Here is a 23615-nt window from a genome sequence, read left to right as displayed (position 1 = left end):
ATGATCGTAGGATCCTTTCCATGGTAAAGAAAAACCCCTTCATAACATCCAGCAAAGTGAAGAACACACTCCAGGAGGTAGGCATATCATTATCCATGTCTACGATAAAGAGAAAACTTCATGAGAGCAAATACAGAGGGTTCACCACAAGGTGCAAACCATTCATAAGCCTCATGAATAAAAAGGCCAGATTACCAAAAAACATCTACAAAATGCCAGTCCAGTTCTGGAATAGCATTCTTTGGACAGATGAAACTAAGATCAACCTGTCCCATGCATGGCTTCCAATGGCACTGGGTCACTAGTGTTTATTGATGATGTGACAGAAGACGGAAGCAGACGGATTAATTCTGAAGTGTACAGGCATATATTGTCTGCTCAGATTCAGACAAATTCAGCGAAATTAACTGAACAGTGCTTCACTTCAGAGATGGACAGTGACCCAAAACATACTGTGAAAGCAACCCAGGTGTTTTTAAGGCAAAGAAGTGGAATATTCTGCAATGGCCAAATCAATCACCTGATCTCAACCTGATCGAGCATGCATTTCACTTGCTGAAGACAAAACTTAAGGCAGAAAGACCCATGAACAAAAAAGAACTGACAGCTGCAGTAAAGGCCTGGCAAAGCATCACAAAGTAGGAAACCCAGCATTTGTGTATGAAAATGGTTGCAATTCCTTAAAATTTCACACAATATTTTTGTTCAACCCCTTGAATTAAAGCTGAAAGTCTGCACTTGAATTGCATCTCTGTTGTTTCATTTGAAATCCATTGTGGTGGTGTAGAGAGCCAAAACTATGAATTTTGTTGTCATTTGTCCAAATATTTCCAAACCTAAATGTATGGTTGGTCCCCGGAATCGAACATTCACACTCAATCATCTGCAGGTAATACCTTATCTGTCATTGAAGCAGACATTATTTATGTAATTCACTCTGAAAAGTATACTGTACTCACTTGGTATTCTGATCTGGTGGTGGTTGAGAACCGTTAGAACCTCAACAGCGTGTGTCTTGTTGTCAAATTCTAATAAGCCTGAGATTGTTTTGGAGCTGGCTAGAAGGAAGAGGGAGAGACATCAGCCAACTTGGAGATACAGTGATTTGAAGAGAACCACTTTGAAACTGCTTAGTATGGGTTGAATTACAAACAATAATAAGCATTTTGTAACTGCCATGAATAAGCCTGATCACACACTATAAAATATGAATAATTATTTCAGAATATGCAACTGTTGATATACTTTACAGTTAATAAGGATCTAGTAATGATCTTCTGAAATAAAGCATTTCTGAACATTTATGGAAAAAGTTTTCAGAGTATTTTATTAATATCAATGGTTGTAAAATATTATATGTTACATATATTAAATAACTTATATTATCCCAAATTAATAGCATTTATAATCAAGGTTGGCTGAGAGCTACAATTGACAAAAAACAGCTAAGCATTCTGAATAGTAACAGCATGGAATTAATGAGAGTGTCAACTCTCAGTCCAATGAATCACTTACGTTTTGCATCGAAGACTTTGAACTTGATGAAACCTGGCACATCGTGTTCTGTACATAACTAAAAACACAGCAAAAATAACAGCAAGTTCAGCTACTGCATCAACATTGCCTCACTCAGTGTTCTGAGTATATAGTAAACACTAGATGGCGATATTACATACAAAAACTCAGAAATGGTCAATGCTATAAAGATATAATAATTAGGCGACTATATTTGCTTTATTTGCATATTATATGCATGAATTGAAAATGTATTTTTAGCAAATCCCACTTTCCCTGAGGCACCCTATGTTAAGTGGCGTCAAAGCCAGGGAAAACAGCCATTACTTACAGCAACCCTGGAGCAATTAGGGTTAACTGCAATGCCAAAGGGCAGAAGTACCGATTCTCCACTGATTCTTGACGATTCATCACCATGCATAACTAACCCTAACCCATATTGCAAAAATGTCCACGAAAGTACATATTTCTACGTAGAAAATCTAACATATGTCCTCCTTGCCCTTTCGGCAGGTGTGTATTGCTGGCTTTCCTAAGGGTTAACCACCCTATAATCTCACAGTAGGAAAGGTTTAATTTCCTTTTCACCCTCTTCTCCCTTCTCCCCAGACACTAGTTACGGTTCAAGTACCCACCCCTCCCTCCGCTTCACACCCACCCTCTGGAGCTCGTTCTCGGTGATGCAGGGTGGGACGTTGTAAAAATGCAGTACAGCGGCAGGCGGCTGGATGATGTTTTTGGATGCCTGGCCTACGCTGCTGAAGCGGTTGTTCCGGGTCATGGCAAAGTCCTTGTAGCTGCTACTACCGTCCTCCAGCTCAAAAACTTGGCTGGGGATGACTGCATGCTGCTTAGACACACTAGGGGGAAGTAAAGATGGAGTCAGGGAGGAAGGAATGGAGAAAAGAAAAATAGAAGGAAGGACGTATAATCAAATGGATAGGTGATAGATATACAGACAGACAGATATCAGAGTGATTATTTGAATTATTGTCATTAATTTAAAACAAGGAAAATAAGTGAGGGAGGGTGGGTGCAGATGAAATAGAGAATAAGGATGAAACTCAAGAAAGTGTATCTACTAACAATCTATACAATTAATGCATACGTCTCGTCTTTTGATTTTATTACAGCACTCAGTCTATTAGCATGGCACATCTTGACGTGGCAATATTTGCCCACTCTTCTTTGCAAAAGCACTCCAAATCTGTCAGATTGTGAGGACATCTCCTGTGCACAGCCCTCTTCAGATTACCCCACAGATGTTCAATTGGATTCAGGTCTGGGCTCTGGCTGGGCCATTCCAAAACGTTAATCTTCTTCTGGTGAAGCCATGCTTTTGTGGATTTGTGTCGCTGTGCTTTGGGTCGTTGTCGTGCTGAAAGGTAAACATCCTCTTCATCTTCAGCTTTCTAACGGATGCCTGAAGATTTTGTGCCTGAATTGCCGGGTATTTGGAACTGTTCATAATTCCCTCCACCCTGACTAAGGCCCCGGTTCTAGCTGAAGAAAAACAGCCCCAAAGCATGATGCTGCCACCACCATGCTTCACTGTGGATATGGTGTTTTTTGGGTGATGTGCTGTTGTTTTTGCACCAAACATACCTTTTGGAATGATGGCCAAAAAGTTCAACCTTGGTTTCATCAGTCCATAACACATTTTCCCATGTACTTTTGAGGGACTTGATGTTTGTTTTTGCAAACTTCAGCTGGCCTTGGATGTTTTTCTTTGTAAGAAAAGACTTCCGTCTTGCCACCCTACCCCATTCATATGAAGAATACAGGAGATGTAGCACACAGCCAGTACTTGCCAGAAATTCCTGCAGTTCCTTTAATGTTGCTGTAAGTGTCTTGGAAGGCTCCCTGAACAGTTTTCTTCACATATTAAGTCCTGTTCTTGGTAATGTCTCTGTTGTGCCATATTTTCTCCACTTGATGATGACTGTCTTCACTGTGTTATGTGTATATCTAATGCTTTGGAAATTATTTTGAACACTTCTCCTGACTGATATCTTTCAACAATAAGATCCCTCTGATGCTTTGGATGCTCTCTGCAGACTTTTGGCTTTTGCTCTGAGATGCAACTAAGAAAATATCAGGAAAATCCTACTAGAACAGCTGAACAGAGTCACTTTAAATGATTTCAGGTGCTTAATGACTTCTATTTAACATGAGTTTGAATGTGATTGGTTAATTCTGAACACAGCCACATCCCCAGTAATAAGAGGGGGTGCACACTTATGTAACCAGGTCATTGTACAGTATTTCTTTTTCACCCCGCACCCTCGAAGATTTCAGTTTGTTTTTCAATAAAAATTTTCAAATTATAGGTCACATTAAAGGTGTAGACATTTCTGACCTTTCTTTCACATCCCAAAAACCTGGCATTTTAACAGGGGTATGTAGACTTTTTATATCCACTGTATAAGGTTTGTCTATAGGTGACATGAATAAGTTATCTTGAAAAACCGAGATGAATTTCTCATATCAACTGTATATATGTATTTATTTATGAGGCCAATGCACTGGATGAAACGAGAGAAAAATAGTAAACGGTAAATGGAAAAATCATGTCTGAGCCTCAAATAAAAACGGTCTCTCAGGGGATAAAATAGCAAGAGGTTAGGATAGATATCGACTTAGTGATGTCTAAAAGAATTACTCCCAATGAGGGATAGGAGTTTTATAAAAATGCCCTTCAGATTTTTTACATGTGATGCATTCTCATGCAAAAGCCTAAAGGAGCTATAGTTGGTAACACGCTAAAATGATAAGAAATCATTCATGCTATAACTTTGCATAAAGTGAAACTAAACAGAGACCTTGCATCAGTGTTGCATTTCTACCACAGATGGTTTGGTATTTGTGAGGATAAATTAATTTTTCATCAGCATCTATGGGAAAATTCCCCCTGGAATTTGTAATATATATGAGTTGTTTCTCAAATCTAGAATGTGTAATAAATATCAATGAATTGCTACAAATTAATATTTTTCACCACGTATAGCACATTAAAAACCCTGTGTTGAATTATTGCTTTCTCATCAGCTGTGCAGCCATTGGATGCTTCTGGTTGGGAGTTGTGGAAGGATAAGGAAATGGTTGGTGGTGTATCGTTGGCCAACATAATGAGATGCTGTTTGAAATCCTTGTGGCTGGGTTTGAGCGCAGCTAAGCTGAACGAAGCCCCCTCTGAACCAGATCTAGCAGCCAAGGCGATTAATTATTCTGATGGATGGAGGCAGTCAATTCTACAGGACAAGGCAACGCAAGGCCCTAAATAGCCTTTGAACAATCAACGCTGTTGACGCAAGAAAAGCCTTAGAGTGTCTCCTGTCCTTAATAACATGAAATTTAAAAAAATTATGCTTTGAAGATAGCAAAACCTAAACTTGCAAAGCAACAGATTGATGATGATGATAGCTGTTTTAACGTAAAATTAACTGAAATGTAAATCTATTATTTGACTATGATATCGTACAACGTTTTCGCCTTCCATTTGCTGACGATATAAAAGTCAAACAAGAAAATCACAATTGGCCTAGTTGTAACAGCGTGGGGCCAATTACTGTTAGGCTAGTAATGGAAAAACCGCTGATTTGTATCCATGAGCAGACAAGGTGAAAATGTATGTTATTGTGCATTAAGCAAGGTACATTAACCCTTATTGTTAAGTCGCTCAGGAGAACAAAAAGTGTTTCTGTTGCTTAGTAAAAGCATGGGTTCAAAAACTTCAAGAATTCCTGGTCTACAAATCATTACGCAACATTTCTGTAACGTGGCGAAACATGCTGCTTCCTTACCAGACGTTGAGCCTCTTGCTGAACACCTTGATGCTGTTCAGGTGTGTGATGGCCCGGTCCACAGCGTACTCATCTCCCATCTCTACCAGCGCAGTGCCTGGGACACTTTTCATAAATTTCACCTGTGGGAGAGAACATGACCAAATATCAGCACTTGGAATCCACAAAGACAATATCATATAATACTAGGTCTAAGGTGAACTTGTCCATAGACAAAGTGGTGGTGGGGAGCAGAAATGGACAGGATTGGGTGAGTGAAAGACCTATAAGCAGGGGGAATTTCACCCCAGGTAATTATATTACCAACACCGAAAATAGAGTGCCTTGGAAAAAGCATTCAGGCCCCTAACCAATTCTCTCAAATTACTGAATTACAAATAGAACAGTGAAATGTTGTTCTGTTTGAATATTTTAAAACACTGAAATTCATAATAGATTATTGCAAGGTAAATGTATTCAACCCCCACACATTCATATTTGGTGGATGCTGTTGATGGGTTTAATGGCTCTACCAAATATAAATATTAATACAAATATTTATTTTAATATTATTGTTCCACAGGATTTGTGAAAAGCTATCAAGAAAGGTGGTGGAAATGTGATGTTGTAAAGGCCTTGGAAACGTTAGGATAGTGATCATGGACTCTGACAAGTGCCTGTCTGCCTGGATTTATAGGTTAAAACTGTGTTATTGTTGAATCATCTAGCAGGACAATGATCCCAAGGATTCTTCCATATCCACACAAAAATTGCACATTTATATCAAAATCTAAATTTGCAATGTCCATCCCAGTCTCCTGACCTCAAATTGACTTGAAGAGGAGGACCAAGGACTATGGAGCCATTCTGCACAGATAAATGGTCTCAGACTCCTAGATATGTGTTCTCTCAGCTCATCAAACAATGTAGAAGATTCAGTGCTGTTATCCTTGGCACAATAATATTTTCTTTTAGATTTTTATATATACAGCTCTGGAAAAAATAACTCTACATGTATGGCAGCCATTCCATTCCAGTGTCTGTTAAATTCCAACACAGGCACACCTCATTTTACTTCATGAGGTACTGATTAGGTGATTACCTGAACCAAATCTAATTTAACAAGGATAAGTATACAAACCACTGCTGTGGTCATCACTATCCTCTTGTAATAGGACCAGCTGGATGGCAAAAACAGTGCAATTTTATATAATAAAATAACTAATCAGCATGACAAAAGCTTTGAATGAGGAAAAGGGTTCAATTCTGGCTTTACTGGCAGAAGGATACAGTGAGCATCAGGTTGCTTCTATCCGGAAAATTTCAAAGACGGCGGTTCATAAGAACAAGGTCAAGCAACAGACATTGGGGACAACAAAGCTACAGACTGGCAGAGGATGAAAACAACTGTCCACTGACCGAGAGGACTGTCAACCCATTCAAATGTCACTCAACAACCGTAGGATGACATCAAGTGACCTAAAAAAAGAATGGCAAACAGCAGCTGGGGTGAAGTGAACCGTGATGACGGTTCGAAACAGGCACCTAGGGGCAGGGCTGAAGTTGTGCAAAACTAGAAAAAAGCCCTTCATCAATGAGAAGCATAAAAGAGCCAGGCTGAAGTTTGCAAAAGACAGTAAGGATTGGACCGTAGAGGAATTGAGTAAGGTCATCATCTCTGACGAGTCATATTTTCAGCTTTGCCATACACCTGGTCGTCTAATGGTTAGAGACCTGGAGAGGCCTACAACCCCACTGTCTCGCACCCACTGTGAAATATGGTGGAGGATCGGTAATGGCCTAGGGATGCTTCAGCAAGGCTGGAATCGGGCAGATTTGTCTTTGTGAAGGACACATGAATAAAGGTTATCCTGGAAGAACACCTGCTTCCTTTCTTTTTTGCTCTGACAATGTTCCCCAACTCTGAGAATAGTTTTTTTTCCAGTAGGACAATGCTCCATGCCACACAGCCAGGTCAATCAAAGTGTGGATGGAGGACAACCAGATCAAGACCCTGTCATGGCCAGCCCCATCTCCAGACCTGAACCCCATTGAAAACCTCTGGAATTTGATCATGAGGAAGATGGATGGTCACAAGCTACTGAGCTACTTAAATGTTTGTGCCAGGAGTGGCATAAAGTCACCCAACAGTAATGTGACTGGTGGAGTGCATGCCAAGACACATGAAAGTTGGGATTAAAAAAAATCAGGGTTATTCCCCCAAATATTTGTTTCTGAACACAAAGTTAAAACATTAGTATTTTGTTGTTGAAAACTTAATATGAATTTGTTTTCTTTGCATTATTTGAGGTCTGAAAACAATACGTATTTTTTTGGTTATTCTGACCAGTTGTTTTTTTCTACAAATAAATACTCTAAATGACAATATTTTTATTTGGAATTTGGGAGTAATGTTGTCAGTAGTTTATAGAATAAAACCAAACTGTTAATTTTACTCAAACACATACCTATAAAACCAGAGAAACTGATCATTTTGCAGTGGTCTCTTAATTTAGTTTTTTTTATATATACAGCCCCGGAAAAAATAAGAGAAAACTGCACCTTTCTCTTTCCTTTCCAAAAAAGGTTAAAAGGAAGGTTTTTAGTGAGGAACAGAAGCGTTCAATTTGCAGTAGTCTCTTACTTTTAACCCTTCTGTTCAACACTAAAAACCTTCCTTTTCGACTTTTTTGGAAAGGAAAGAAAAAGGTGCAGTGGTCTCTACATTTTTTACGGAGCTGTATATATATCACCTCAATAAAACATAAGACTTGAAAAATATAAGATGAAGCCTATAAACAACCAGGCCCAGTGCCACAGGGGTGCAAAAGGGGGCGTTGTCCCTCCAGAATCTGTGCCCCCCCAGTTTTGTTTTCCCATATTCACTGCATATGGTATTTGAATTAGATATGCCCCCTCATTTATAAGAAATGCCACCTCAGTAATTTCATCCTGCAGCCAAACCTGTAAACAACCATTATTTTTTATGGTAAACTTTTTTCCTTATTTGTGCCATATTTACCATGGGGGCCAATATTTTGGAGAGAACTATTTCCCGATGGGCAAGCTGGTCTTTCTCAAAACTATTTAATGACTCCTCAAGTACAGTACTACTCAAGTAGTAGTAAAAATTATAAAACCTAAAAATAGTTATTTAATAAAATCAGGTATTACTGAAATGTACCAAATATGTGACTACTGTAAAAACATTGCCATGGTAGCTTGGATTGCATAAGCCCCTCACACTAGCTGTCACATTCCTGCCCTGAACGCTTGCATTTATATTGGGAAATTCCAGCAATGGGAAATCTATTTATGTACTTTTGACACTAGAAAGGCATTTCTCCCAATGAGAAGTAATTTTGTAATAGTGTAATTGTCTAAACAGTATAAAATAAATAATATATGCTATTTCAAAAGTAATCATTTCATTGTGTTTATGAAGGTCATGGCTATTAATAGAACACAATTATATATATTTTTTGCTTAGAAAATGTAGGAAACCCCAGAATCTGCTTATCCTTGGCCGATGATCAAGTGATCTAAGCTTTGCATCTGGTGCACATATACGGCAGCAGCATGGGTTAGAATCCAGTCCACTGCTATTTCAACAAAAAAACACTATCATTTATATTTCTAGAATGTTTCTATCTACAAAAAGTTTATAAACATAAGACATACATTTATGTTTGTGAAATAAAAATTCTGTCAACATTCCTCTGTTAAATACTTATTGCGGAAAGGTCAAGGACAGTACGACTTTAAAAACGGCAGAGATAATTACATTTTAAATTGAAATTGGAGTCAAAATGACTCACTTGGCCTTTTTAGTGTGAAATGACTGCTTTCGGAATTACAGACTGCAGCTTTGATTGCATGTGGAAACAGACGCTGACATTGACCTTCTCGATGTTCCCGTAGAGGCAGAAGAGATTGAAGATGCGAGTGCAGTTCATCTTGGCGGGGTGCAGCCCGCTCACCATGGCGACAGAGCTACTGGAGGCGTGGCCCATGTATGAGGAGGTTTGAGGCAGAGGGTAGGCCACCACCTCCTGGGTATCGTGAGGGGAGCTCCTCTTGTACCTGTTGCCTGGAAGGGGCAGCAGCGAGCAGTGTGACCCTGGTGTGAAAGGGAGAGCAGATCGTTATGATATATCTGCATTAGTATAATTACTATAATGATGTTGTTTTGTACTTGAAAACTTCTTTTAAAAGTATTCTATGGTGCTCTGGCAATATATCCATTGCCGAAACTGAGCGGTGGATAAGGGGAGGACAAAACAGAGAAAAGGAGAAAGTGAGTGGAGTGAGATCAGATCAAAAATTAAGCGAGAGTGTGTGTAGAGATAGAAAAGAAAGTGGAGAGAAAAATGTGAAAGGTGCTGCAGAGGATGGCCTTATTGGGCATGGTTGAAATGACAGTGCAACTTCCCCCTCAGCCCCCAGGTGAAGGAGAGAAACAATTCCTGCAGTACAAAAAAAGTCTTAGCCCATTTTCTACATCATTGCACCCCTGTGTCCCTGCAGGTCTTGCTAATTACCAAGTGCCTTCAAGAGCAGCCGCTCACGTCACATATCACACGCTTTCAGACGCACACACAATCAATCCCCCTACCCCACCTCCTCCAGCTGTAAGTGTCTGTGGGTGATGGAGCTTAATTACAGCTGCACAGAATCAGAAAAAGAGGAGTGGAAGAGAGAGAGAGGGGGAGAGGTGGGGGGAGAGGGGGAGAAAGAGAAAAGGAAAGAGAGCGAGGTGACTGAGAAAAAGAGAAAGTGCTAGATGGTAAGAGGGACAGAGAAAAGGGGAGAATGAGTGGGAGACATGGAAAACGAAAGAGAATGAGAGCAATGATACAGCGATCAGCCATAACATCATGACCACCTGCCTAATATTGTGTAGGTCCCCCTTGGATGGAATGGAAGGTCCACTGGACCTCTGAAGGCGTGCTGTGGCATCGGGCACCAAGACGTTAGCAGCAGATCCTTTAAGTCCTTTAAGTTGTGAGGTGGGGCCTCCATGGATCGGACCTGTTTGTCCAGCACATCCCACAAATGCTCGATTGGATTAAGATCAGGGGAATTTGGAGTCAACACCTTGAACTCGTTGTTGTGTTTCTCAAACCATTCCTGAACCAATTTTTCTTTGTGGCAGGACTCATTATTCTGCTGAAAATGGCCAGTGCCATCACAGAAAACGGTTGCCATGAAAGGGTGCACATGGTCTGCAACAATGCTCAGGTAGGTGGTAGGTGTCAAAGTAACATCCACATGAATGGCCGGACCCAAGGTTTCCCAGCAGAACATTGCGCAAAGCATCACACTGCCTCCGCCGGCTTGCCTCCTTCCCATAGTTCATCCTGGTGCCATGTGTTCTCCAGGTAAACGATGCACACGCACCTGGCCATCCACATGATGTAAAAGGAAATGTGATTCATCAGGCCAGGCCACCTTCTTCCATTGCTCCGTGGTCCAGTTCTGAGGCTCACGTACCCATTGTAGGCACTTTCAGCAGTACAGGGGTCAGCATGGGCACCCTGACTGGTCTGCGGCTCTGCAGCCCCATATTCAAACTGCAATGCACTGTGTGTTCTGATACCTTTCTATCAGTACCAGCATTAACCTTTTCAGAAATTTGAGCGGCAGTAGCTCGTCAGTTGGATCGGACCATTCTTCACTCCCCACGTGCATCAATGAGCCTTGGCCGCCCATGACCGGTTCACAGCTTTTCCTTCCTTGTACCACTTTTGATAGGTACTGACCACTACAGACCAGAAACACCCCACAAGAGCTGCAGTTTTGGAGATGCTCTGACCCAGTCGTCTAGCCATCACAATTTGGTCCTTGTTAAAGTCACTCTGATCCTTACATTTGCCAATTTTTCCTGCTTCTAACACATCAACTTTGAGGACAGAATGTTCACTTGTTGCCTAATATATCCCACCCAATGACAGGTGCCATGATAACAAGATTATCAGTGTTATTCACTTCACCTGTCCGTGGTCATAATGTTATGGCTGATCGGTGTATAACTGTGTCTACGGCTGATCGGTGTCTGTGTGTGTGTGTGTGTGTTTGTGTGTGTAATAGAAAAATGCCATGAAACAGAAAGGGAGAAAGGCAGCAGGTGTGAGCCACTGACCATATCCGTTGTCACTGTAGGAAGACGGATGCTCTCCCAGAATGGCCTGGCGTTGCCGCCCCTTCCCTCGCTCTGCATTACAGACAAAAACACACAGGCATATAAAGCAAATGTGAACTGACAGCACTACTGGGAACCAACAGGACCAACATACACGCACACAGGACCAACATACACACACTGACACCCACACTCAATGCTAAAACACAAGCTTGCTCACACGCACGTAATCTCACACATTTGCTGTGTTTGCACACCAGTGTAAATGTTTCAACCTTAAAACAATATATTGGCAGCAAATATGGCTCAGTAACAGCAAAACAGCACACTGCTAGACACTTTTAGTACAACAACAAAACAAGGAACTACTTTTGTCAGATGGAATAATAGCAAAGCTAGACACTTTTGGCTCCAATTTGGTCTTTCACTTGAAATGATATAGTATCTGAGCAGAAAGCCAAATTTTGCTTCTTTGGCTGAGTGAGCTTGAATTGCAGAGTAATGATAAAAACTGTGTTTTTCTGTGATCAGGGTTGTGCTAAAATGGCAGTAAAAATGTCACAGTTATAGTCCAGTGGCCTCGGGTTGAAATGGCGAACAGTAAGGAAAACGCACTGACATGAAAAGGGTATATTAGGTAAGCCTAATCTTCTTACGTTGAACCAGGAAAAGGACAAACGGGACAAAGAAAATTTATTTTTAGCCCATCTTTCCCACCAAAGCAGCTTACTTAGTCACACTGTAGCTGGTGTCAAACTAAGACCGAACATATGGAATATAATTACGTTTATGTAAGGTGTTCCAATAAAGAATACAATTAAACAAGTCTGGGCAACAATATGCAGTTGCGAGTAGACATTTTTATGCTGCAAAATGACTTTTATGCTGCAAAATGACAAGAATTGTTTTAAACTTACAATTACAGTGACATTTGATCTGTGGTTTGCAGGGAATACTTTTTCTGAATTCCTGGTGATTTACTGGAGCGTGACCAAAATAGGAAAATATAATATGCACATAGTGCCTTGTATTCAAATCCTTGACCAATTCTCATATTAGTGAATTACACTTTGAAACTTTTTCGGTTTTGCATTTAAAAACACTGACATTCAAAATCCATTCTAGTATGGTGAATTTGGTTTTATGTAAGGATTGATTTTATGTAAGGATAATACAAAATTAAAATAGGTTGCTCGCATCAGTATCGCATCTGTATTTCATACAGTCACATCACTCCAATAAAAGCGTTTAGTGATTTGGTAATTATACACAAGTTTGCACACAGTGTTGAGTGATATTCATCCATTGGTCCTTAAAAATGTGATCAGGTTACTGTAGTTTGATGATTCTTGTAGTGCAAAATCATAAAATTGAATTGAGATCAGGATTTTGTCTGGGCCACTGTAGGACATTCAACTTTTTGTTCTTCAGTCGCACAACATGCCCATAATGTGGAAAATAGTGAAACTAAATAAATACCCTTGGTTGAGTACAGTTGGTGTGTTCAAACATTTGACTGGTACCGCATGTTTAGTAGAGCAAATCGTATGTGTTGTGTTGAAATAAAGTGAGGTATTGGTCTAGTCCTATATAATACACTCAGGGTCAGTCAAACATCATGTTGTAAAATAATAAATTCTCCTTTATTGACAGATGCATAGCCAGCAACAAAGCAAAGCCAGTTCACCTAAGGACCAGAGTGAATTGTGTATGCCTGACTACTCTCAAAATTGAGACAGGCTGTACCTGCGGTGGAAAAGCCATGTTGGTGTTTTTGCGTTTTTGTGCCCATGCTGTTGGACGCATGTATGGGCGTGTATGCGTCTTTCCTCAAATGCACAGACAACTCCAAATGCCTCAGATCATTCTTACTTAACTGCAAAGTCTTATTTCAGCGAAGCGGGTGGAAACGAGCGTAGCTCACGTGGACACAACTGAAAGGTGAAACGAAAATAGTTCAAAAAAGACTCATACGCCTTCCTCTCATCGGCTCCTGCGGGCCACAGGGAATGGAGCTCATGCAGAGCTAAGCTAATTGGTACAAAACGAGCAGTTACTGGAAACGGTGGGCATTGGTGGCTCGCCATATTTGTACAGAAACCATAAAGGGAGAAGGGGAAAGGGGGATTAAATGAGAGGAGAGGAATGACCTTCATGCTTGTGCTAAGCTGACAGGCCTCTCACCCACCTGACAGAGCGGCACAGAGAAAAAGGGGAGGGGAGTAGTACAGAGATGAAGGGATAGAGAGAATGAGAGAGAGAGAGAGTAAGGGAGGAGATTATATGGAGGGAGGGAAAGAGCAGTAGAGGGAGGATATAGGGGGAGAATGTGAATGGGAGAGAAAGAAGGGCCTCTGACAATTATAATATCCCAAAATTTTGAGCTAAATCTACAGAAGCACAGAACTGTCAAAATTCATATTTAAATGCAAATTGTACTGTCTAAGCCCAGGTAAACCCGGCAGTTCTTAGGGAATCAATAAATAAAACACTATAGCACAGCAAATAGTGTACTTACAGCTAAGGGCTAAGGTATGGCTGCAACACAGGCACCATGCTCCTCTCATGTCACTGTTTAGGATACATGCCCTGTAGGTATGAACAGACTTTCTAAACTGTGTTTCCAGGTCATGTACTAGAAGTACAAAAGACTGAGCAATTGTTTTTAAGACATTTTAAAACGACTACAGTATTAGATTTTGATTAAGATTATTTAAAACAAAATGTTTCACGAACAACTACCATTAACCACCAGAAGCATACATTTATATCATTTCCCACCAAATGCAGCCTGAATACAAAAATGTACTGTCGCTAGAAGATTATAGGTTATTGTACAATTTCAGTTCTTTGTATGCTTTATGGCTTCAGCTTTTTTCACTTAAGCATTTTACTTCCAACCTCTTGTTTTTTAGAGTTGCTTGTTTGGTCAATAAAAACCTTTGGAAGCTGACCACACATCTTCGACTCCACGCCAACATATCCTTGAGGACGTCAGTCAAACAGACCTTCAAATCCAACACACGGCAAGGCAATCGATTGGAAAGCAGCCATGGCTTGTGGATGATAAGACACTGTTTACCCTCCATTTGTGCAGAGAGAATGGGAACCAGGCCTGATGCATCAATCACAGGGTCCAACAGGAGTTTAATCAAGCCAAAGTCACACACGGCAGGCCTTTCTCTGGATCTGCTCTGTTCCCTCAACCTATGTTTCAACCATGTGTTCTCTCAACCTATGTTTCAACCATGTGTTCTCTCAACCTATGTTTCAACCACGTGTTCTGTCAACCCTGTGTTCTCTCAACCTATGTTTCAACCATGTGTTCTGTCAACCCTGTGTTCTCTCAACCTATGTTTCAACCATGTGTTCTGTCAACCCTGTGTTCTCTCAACCTATGTTTCAACCATGTGTTCTCTCAACCTTATGTTTCCAGGGTAACATGTTCCCTTAACTTTATTTTCATTTGCCCTATGATGCCTTAGTACCCACTGAATTTCAATAAAAACTGGCACAAATGCTTATTGTTATTATAATTACTGCATCATGTTAATGTGTTACTCTTCAAATAGGAACATTCTTCCATAACACTAGAAACACCAGGCCTTTCAGACCCCCAGTATCCGCCGGAGCCAAATGCTGTTTGGCGTCATTTGCATATGAATCGTCCCTATTAGCATACACATTCTCCTCCACAGCATCACTATCCAGCCAGAGCACTGGACTGTAACTGGGACATTATCAAACTATATAGAATAATAAAAAAAATTATAAATAAAAAAAATGGTTTGTTTGTGAAGAAAACAAGAATGTGTTTGTATTCCTCAAGGTCTTATCATATGAAAAAAGAAAAGAATACAAAGAACAATAATTTCTAAGAATTTTCATTTCATTTTCAGATGAAGCCATACAAATGTACAAAATGAAAATTACACAGCCAATCTATAGGTGACATGAATTGTCTATACAGTGGATATAAAAAGTCTACACACCCCGGTTAAATGCCAGGTTCCTGTGAAATAAAATAATGAGAAAAAGATAAATCATGTCAGAACTTTTTCTACCTTTAATATGACCTATAACGTGAATAATTCAATTGAAAGAAAAAAATATATATTTCAACTCACAATAACTTGGTTGCATAAGTGTGCACACCCTTAAACTAATACTTTGTTGAAGCACCTTTTGGTGTTATTACAGCACTCAGTCTTTTTGGGTAGGTGTCTATTAGCACGGCACATCTTGACGTGGCAATATTTGCCCACTCTTCTTTTCAAAAGTGCTCCAAATCTGTCAGATTGCGAGGACATCTCTTGGGCACAGCCCTCTTTAGATCACCCCACAGATGTTCAATTAGATTCAGGTCTGGGTTCTGGCTGGGCCATTCCAAAATGTTAATCTTCTTCTGGTGATGTGCAGTGTTATTTTTGCGCAAAACATACCTTTTGGAATTATGGCCAAAAAGTTCAACGTTGGTTTCATCAGGCCATAACACATTTTCCCACATGCTTTTGGCCTTGGATGTTTTCTTTGTAAGAAAAGGCTTCCGTCTTGTCACCCTACCCCATAGCCCATTCATATGAAGAATACGGGAGATTGTTGTCACGTAGCACACAGCCAGTACTTGCCAGATATTCCTGCAGTTCCTTTAATGTTGCTGTAGGCCTCTTGGAAGCCTCCCTGACCAGTTTTTTCATCAATTTTGGAGGGACGTCCAGTTCTTGGTAATGTCTCTGTTGTGCTATATTTTCTCCACTGATGATGACTGTCTTCAATGTGTTCCATGGTATGTCTAATGCTTTGGAAATTATTTTGCACCCTTCTCCTGACTGATATCTTTCAACAATGAGATCCCTCTGATGCTTTGGAAGCTCTCTGCAGACCATGGCTTTTGCTCAGAGATGCAACTAAGAAAATGTCAGGAAAATCCTACTAGAACAGCTGAATTATATTTGTGATTAATCAGAGTCACTTTAAATGATGGCAGGTGTGTAATGACTTCTATTTAACATGAGTCTGAATGTGATTGGTTAATTCTGAACACAGCCACATCCCCAGGTATAAGAGGGTGTGCACACATGCAACCAGGTTATTGTAAGGTTTTTATTTCATTTTTCCCCCTCGAACATTTCAGTTTGTTTTTCAATTTAATTGTTCACATTATAGGTCACATTATGAGTGGAAAAAGTTCTGACATGATTTATCTTTGTCTCATTCTTTTACATCCCAAAAACCTGGCAACAGGGGTGTGTAGACTTTTTATATCCACTGTAGGTGACATAAGTTATTAAAAACCGAGGAGTCCATTTCTCCATTTCTCAAAATGAATAGGCTATGTAAACAGGATGTTTTGCATGTTTCTCCCGGGGGTTCTAGTGGGGCTATCAAGTTGCTTTTCATGCCACTGCATAGCTCTAGTCTGCTAGATTAGAGATATATACGGTTTGTCTATAGGTGACATGAATAAATTATCTAAAAAAAAATATTCATTTTTCCAAATGAATAGGCTACAAAAACAGGTGGTCTTTGCAGGACTCTCCCGGGGGTTCTAGTGGTGCTATCGAGTTGATGTCGAATCGTCTGGTAGCCAATATTGTTTGTATTACGTTCTAATAATAGCCTAATTAATTTGTTGGTCATGGAAATCAGGTATTTCATTTGTAAGTGAATTCAAATTCAACCAAGTCTGATCATTCATCTGGGACTATTGCCCATTCATCCATTGACGTCATGCATTCAGTGAGGGGTGATTAGCGCCTGGGTACCATTAGCGGCTGCCTGGGTACCAACACTAAGTGGCATGTGCTTTTGGCATATTAAGTCAGAATACTGGGTCAAAAAAACATGTAAGTAGTCTCAAAATAGTTTTCTGTTTGTGAGTTTAGAATTCTGACAACGGAACAATGTAATATACGCCTATGTAGGAAAAGTCATGGAAGGAGGAGGGTGTAGCTTTCAAAATGGCAGTTTTATTTGAATTTCAAACTCAAAGGCCAATTGGCGTAGGCATTTGGCGGTTCTAGTGATAAATGAGCTAGAGATGAGAATATATGTATTATCCTGAATGGAAAACCCTGACAGCGACCTCCCATTCACAACAATTATAGAAATAACATTACTACAGTTGTATCACAGACCATGTTTGGTTGAACAGATGTTACCTTGTTCCCAGGATGTTGCGCCACAGATAAAAAAGAAAAGAGATATGAATCTAAATGGTCAGTGAATGGAGGAATGTATAATGCTGACGCCCGTTCAACCAATCCAAATACTGAGTAAAAATCCTGGTTGCAGCATACCGACAATGACTCAAGGTCTCGAAATGACTCAGCACTGTCTGGGTTTTTGTAGTGTTAATATCAGACAAGGGTTGCTTTGCCTGGTTGCTATCTATCAACTCATTGATGATTTTCACAAAAATCGACAAAGTAATTGAAATATGTACTTTGGCTATAGTGACAATGCCCAGGGGCATTATTTGTTTGTGCAAATTAACCTGGATGGTTTGAATCCAGTGTTGGTGGGGGTGAGATCAACTCACCAAATTACAAAAAAATAAAGTACCTTCATTTTGGCCAAATACTGTACACGTTCCATTGGTGTAGTCTAAATCTTTAATGAAAGTGTGAAATTGAGAGCCCAAGGTTGGAATTCATTTAACATTCATTTTATTTTGATCCAAAACCATTCCTGTGAGTTATGTGTTTTGCATCATTGTAGGCCACACTTATAACCATTTGTAATCCAAATATGCCTTTGTATGTCTTTTTGTTATTGGAGATTTGAGTCCTAGCTGGCCATCACTCCAAATACCTTCATTAAATCCTATACAAACAGTCTACTTACAGTGTTTGACTTATTGGCCTAGTAAAGACAGTTTAGATTCTGTCGGAACGTTAAAATAATTTGTTATTGCATCAGAGAGGGGAAATGTCACGTCCTGGCTATGCCCCTAGCCATCTCTGCACTGGGCTGGTGCTATAGTCAGGACAGGGCAGAAGGTGGTGCCTCTAGCCACCTCTAGCCAGTTTGGTCTCCCCAATTGGAGGCAGGTGTAGATCGTTGCCTCCAATTGGGGACCCTATTTATGTTCTATGTGAGGCCACACCCGTGTGGTTCATTTTGGTTTTGTTTCGTATGTGATGCCCTCCAGGCACTGGTTGCGGCTTTTGGTTTTTTCTTTTTCATTAAAACCACGGATTACTTCCACCCTTTGTGTCCTACCACAAACGTGACAGGAAGCTTTCCTTTCCTTATTCCTTCCAACAAAGGTATATTTTTTAAGAAATTTACAATAAGTGTCCCCTGGCTTAACAATGTGAAAAGTAAAATCAAACCTGTGAGGGGTACTCTCCTGTTAGATGTTTTTTTCCCCAGTACTGCGCTGTACAGTACTTCATTTGATCATTGGAAAAATATCTCCTGCATATATACTGCAATGATGGCATGACTGATGTTGGTGTGGGGACATTGCATTTAAATAACCATCCTTTCTGTGGTCTGTTATGCAGCTTCAAGATCAAACAAAAGCAGGAAAAAAATATTTGAATTATTCAAAGGCATAATTTCAGAAGATCAAATCAATCAATTAAATGTGTTGATTTATTGGCTACACAAAGGAAAAAGGAAGGCTCAGAAAAGTCAACTTCAGTTATGAATTGATTATGATGTTTTTTTTAACCAATTGAGGGACAGTAAAAAAAGAAAGATGAAAATAGCTTCGGGGGAGATTACAAATAACCCCATCCATGTTATCCATGTTATGTTGACCACTGGATACTGACAAATCCTAGGTTTGAGCATCAACACAGCATAAGGGACTGGCTGTATAGCAAAAACATGTTTTTTTTCAAAGCTTTGTTCAAGGACAGATTGATAGAAGTGGAGGCACATATATCTGTTAATTATCCTCACAAATACCATCCACATTCCTTTTTAGATTATGTATACAACATCAGGACTTTAATCAGATGTAGAGACATCTTCCATATTAAGTATTCATCATTTTAAATTATTTCTAATGATGAATTCTATATTAAGTATTCATCATTTAAAATAATTTTAAATGATAAATACTTAATATGGAACATGTTCCTTTAAATGAAAAAATCTGGACTGTGGATTACATGGAACTTGTAATGTGGGTGAACAACCCTTTTAAGATAAAGATACGTTTGGTGTTAGTTACCATACATGGTTAGAAGGCGAAGGCACTGCCCAATAGTGACAAAGCTCCAATACCCACATAGACCTGCCACAATGAGCAGTAGGGGGCGCTCTAGTAACAGCAAGCTCAGAAAATGATAGAGCAGGAATCCCTACATACCGTAGCTTACATTACGGCATCTGTGAGTGCACAGGCAACACAAAGGAGGCAATCTCCATTTTGAAATACATTTTTCTTCTTCACAATTGGCTCCCCTGATGATCCAATTGAACATTACTCCAAAAGGTTCAATAGTAGGGGTCAGCTATTGACATTGAAAATCCTGCCCATTTGACTACAATATAATAGTAATGGCGATGACCATGTAGCCACTAATCACTCTATTATTCACTATAAGCAAGCTATAACACTACTATAAGCACAGGAAGTGGTGGCATACATGCAATCAACAAAATCTTGTCTGTTGACTATTACCTCAAACAGGATACCTATATATAACTAGGATTCTGACTAAAAGATAACATGTTCTTATAAAAGTATCAGAATCATTTCTGATTCTGACTGCAAGATAACATTTTATAAAAAGTGTTTTTTTTTCGGGGGTGGGGGGGTTGTAATTTAAGGTAAAGAAAGACTAGGCATAGACAGGACTGAGGAATGATGTTGAATAAAAAACTAACAGACAGACTGGGAAATTGAGATTCATGGCCACTGTTTAAGAAACAAATGTAAAACCAGAATGGCGGAACTCATTTCTTGTCACAGCCCATTTCAACTGATTACGTGTCTGTAGGAGTGTGAAGGTTGAAAGTGTTTTCAAAATGGTTTGACAATGACAACATGGCTAGGGATGTGAGGGTTGCTCTGATCACCATATTTTCATTTCAGTTCTTGGTGAAAACAGAAGTGACACACAAACCATGGACACTAAGGTGCACAGAGATACAAAAATCGGGGCCATATTCATCAGAGCACGCGATGGAGAGAAGTTGAAAATCTTTTGAATCAGAAAAAAGTTGTTCTGTAATGTCTTTCTAAATATACGTAGTTCTGTGGAGAAACAAAAGACAAGCATTTTGATTCATCCATGGGGTACTTTCAGGGTAAATCAAGGCACTTATGTAGTAGACGCACTCCAAAGCTTTTACTGTTTATTGCTTATGCATAAGAATTACAGACGCATCGATGCATTGTGGCTACAAATGCCCCCTTCATCAAGTATAGTGAGGGATAAACCCACTCCAATAAAATGCAAATTAATTACTTAAAAATCATACAATGTGATTTTCTGGATTTTTGTTTTAGATTCTGTCACTCACAGCTGAAGAGTACCTATGATACAAATTACAGACTTCTACATGCTTTGTAAGTGTGAAAACCTGCAAAATCGGCACTTGTGTAGTAGAAGCACTTCAAAGCATTTACTGTTTACTGCCTATGCATAAGAATTACAGACGCATCGATGCATTGTGGCTACAACTGCCCCCTTCACCACGTATAGTGGTGGAACGCACTCCTGTAGGCTGCCACTGACCCAATGCGTCAGTGCATTTATAAAATTCATATGCAAAAACAGTAAACAAAGCTTTCTAATTTTTCCACTACACGAGACAGCCTTGATTACATCTGAAAATATGCTAGCAGAAAATCTTTCTTAGCATTCTCTTCTACATCTGGACCTATTTGGTTGACACCAGTACGTGGTTCTGTGTTTATACTGTACTTGTTTAAGAGTGTTTTGCAGTACGGAATCTTTTATGTGGTCCCCAGAAAGAAGCTGCTGCTTTTGGCGGTAGCTAACGGGAGATCTTAATAAAACATTAAACCTCCTAGTTCCAGCCCGTTTGCTTCTGTTTGCCACCTGATGAATACAACCCCTGGGGCTAGATGACCTCCACGGGTGAAGGAAAGACATATCGTACCTCGCCTGACGAGAAAGGGCTTAGTGTAGTCCCAGCTGTCGTTGTCGTTGCGGAGGACGTTGAGTCGCGTGGGCTGCACGGGGAGAGAGAGCAGAGCACCGCTGCATGTGTGTTAGGGGTCCACAGGGATCCTGGTGGAGTGTGTGTGAGCACTGTGTGTGTGTATGTGGGTTTGTGAGTGTGCGTGTGTGCGTTTACCCGAGCGTATTCGATCTTCAGGGTGCAGCAGCCAGCGTATATGTCGGCTCCGTTGAGAGCCGATTTTGCCTTCTGGGCGTTTTCAATCGTTTCGAACGTGGCGACACCATTAAGGATGAGCAACCAGGAGGTTCTCAGGGGAATTTGAAACATTGTATGGCAAACAGAGTAGATGAGTGTTGAATCACAATGACCAGAAGGCACTAACAGAGGAAATGGAGCAGGCCACACTGCAGATGACGAAGGCTCTTCGAACACTGTCAAGTCAGTCAGCCCAATGTAATTGTACTCCAGAGCATTTGTGTCAGCTCAGTAGTTTCAGGACGGGTATAGGTTACATCATCTTTACTTCCTTGAAATCAATCAATGATCTGACATGGCAAAATTGGTGCGATAGAATGTAGACTTATATTGATCCATTCAAGTCAGATCAGTGCTAAAGAAGAGAGAAAGGAATCATTTGAATGGGACTCGACCCGGTCTTGTTGTATCAGATTAGTGATTAGTCTCTGAGGAAGGTAAGATTTGTTTAAGAGCATTTAAATAAAGTCCTATTTTCTGTAATCTTATAGGCAGTGAGTGACTAGGCAGATTACAGCTACCCTAAAGCACAGTCACACTGAGTGGTCTCCAACCATCATGAAATCTAATTGAGCTGCTCTGGTTCCAAAGCAGACAAATAGATTGTTATGCATATTTGGTAGTAAAAGTAAAAGGAACTTTAAGAGCATGAGACCAGAAAAACATCCACAATTGCCTTGCTAATATAACAGAATTAAAACTGAAGGATTGACTAATTAAAGGGTGACATATTGTCTTCAACTTCAAGCTACCTGAGTTTCTAGACAAAAAACTTGATTAAGCTACCATATATGGAGGTATGGCTCTCCCAGTGGAATACACACACAATAGACACAAATTATCAAATCAAAGCCATGTGCAACACTGAGTGACTTAGAAACCTGCACTGCCGTGGTGACAATATCCCAGCAGCAATAATACAGATTTAAGCATCTATCTTGTGCAAACCAGAGCAACAGTCTCATCTTTTGAGTGTCAGTTGGCCAGCATCTACTCCTAGAATGCCAGGAGGTAGCTTGTTGAACAAGTAGTGTTGGGTCAGTAACCAAAGGTAATAGGATTAAATCCCTGAGCCAGTAAGGTGAGAAGTCTGTCGTTCTGCTCCTAAACAAGACTGTAAGCCCCTAACTGCTCCCAGGGAGCCCCATACGGCATTTTTCTAAATGTGGGTGAAAATCAGGCAAAAATTATTATGGAATCCCTTTAACGGCAGTGTTATACATCTATTAAGGACTTCCACAACCTAATAGCAGTACATTAATCACATAAGGAGCCACTTAGTGGACAAAGTGAAATAACTTGAGAGTGTACATTTAAAAAGATGTCCATTGCATTGTGGCAATAAGGAAACAACAGACTTACTATGAACTATCAAATGACTATGAACTATTGGCTCGGGGATGTCCAGTGTTCTAGGCCCACTCCAAATTCAAGTAAAACTGTCTCCTCTTATGTTGTCACTGTCTATATCAATTAAGCAGTAATACCTGAAAAATATATATTCAAAATGATTATGAACTAAGTACCAGCCCTTCCATAATAAAATAAATGCAAACACAAATGTTGTCACTCTCCAGAACAACACAGCATGGTTATAATAAGTTAAGTTGTTAATCTGTTATATGGTTTGTGTAATTAAAAGTGATTTGAAATTAGGCCTCTAACCCATACTGTTAAATAATGAGATGCAAACAACAATAGAGAAATATTTTGGGGCATTTCATACAGTACTTGTCTCTAAGGATACACGTGCCAACGCACCCACACAAAACACACACACACACAAAACATGCACACACACACACACG

The 23615-nt window shown here is 40.0% G+C and overlaps 1 protein-coding gene across 1 annotated transcript in view; it reads right to left on the bottom strand.

Annotated features, from left to right (window-relative positions):
• Window positions 1-23615, bottom strand: part of LOC105026825 (heterogeneous nuclear ribonucleoprotein L-like) — a 75802-nt gene that overhangs the window by 3892 nt on the left and 48295 nt on the right. The window contains exons 5-12 of the mRNA XM_010898564.3: window positions 21727-21823; window positions 21529-21601; window positions 11440-11511; window positions 9200-9417; window positions 5319-5440; window positions 2174-2375; window positions 1516-1573; window positions 960-1058 (exon numbers count right to left, since the gene is read on the bottom strand). Of these exons, the coding sequence (XP_010896866.2) occupies window positions 960-1058; window positions 1516-1573; window positions 2174-2375; window positions 5319-5440; window positions 9200-9417; window positions 11440-11511; window positions 21529-21601; window positions 21727-21823 (941 nt within the window). The remainder of the gene's footprint in view (window positions 1-959; window positions 1059-1515; window positions 1574-2173; window positions 2376-5318; window positions 5441-9199; window positions 9418-11439; window positions 11512-21528; window positions 21602-21726; window positions 21824-23615) is intronic.

Source organism: Esox lucius, chromosome 9, assembly GCF_011004845.1.
Source record: "Esox lucius isolate fEsoLuc1 chromosome 9, fEsoLuc1.pri, whole genome shotgun sequence".
NCBI classification, from domain to species: domain Eukaryota; kingdom Metazoa; phylum Chordata; class Actinopteri; order Esociformes; family Esocidae; genus Esox; species Esox lucius.
This window is presented reverse-complemented; position numbering and strand designations above follow the sequence as displayed.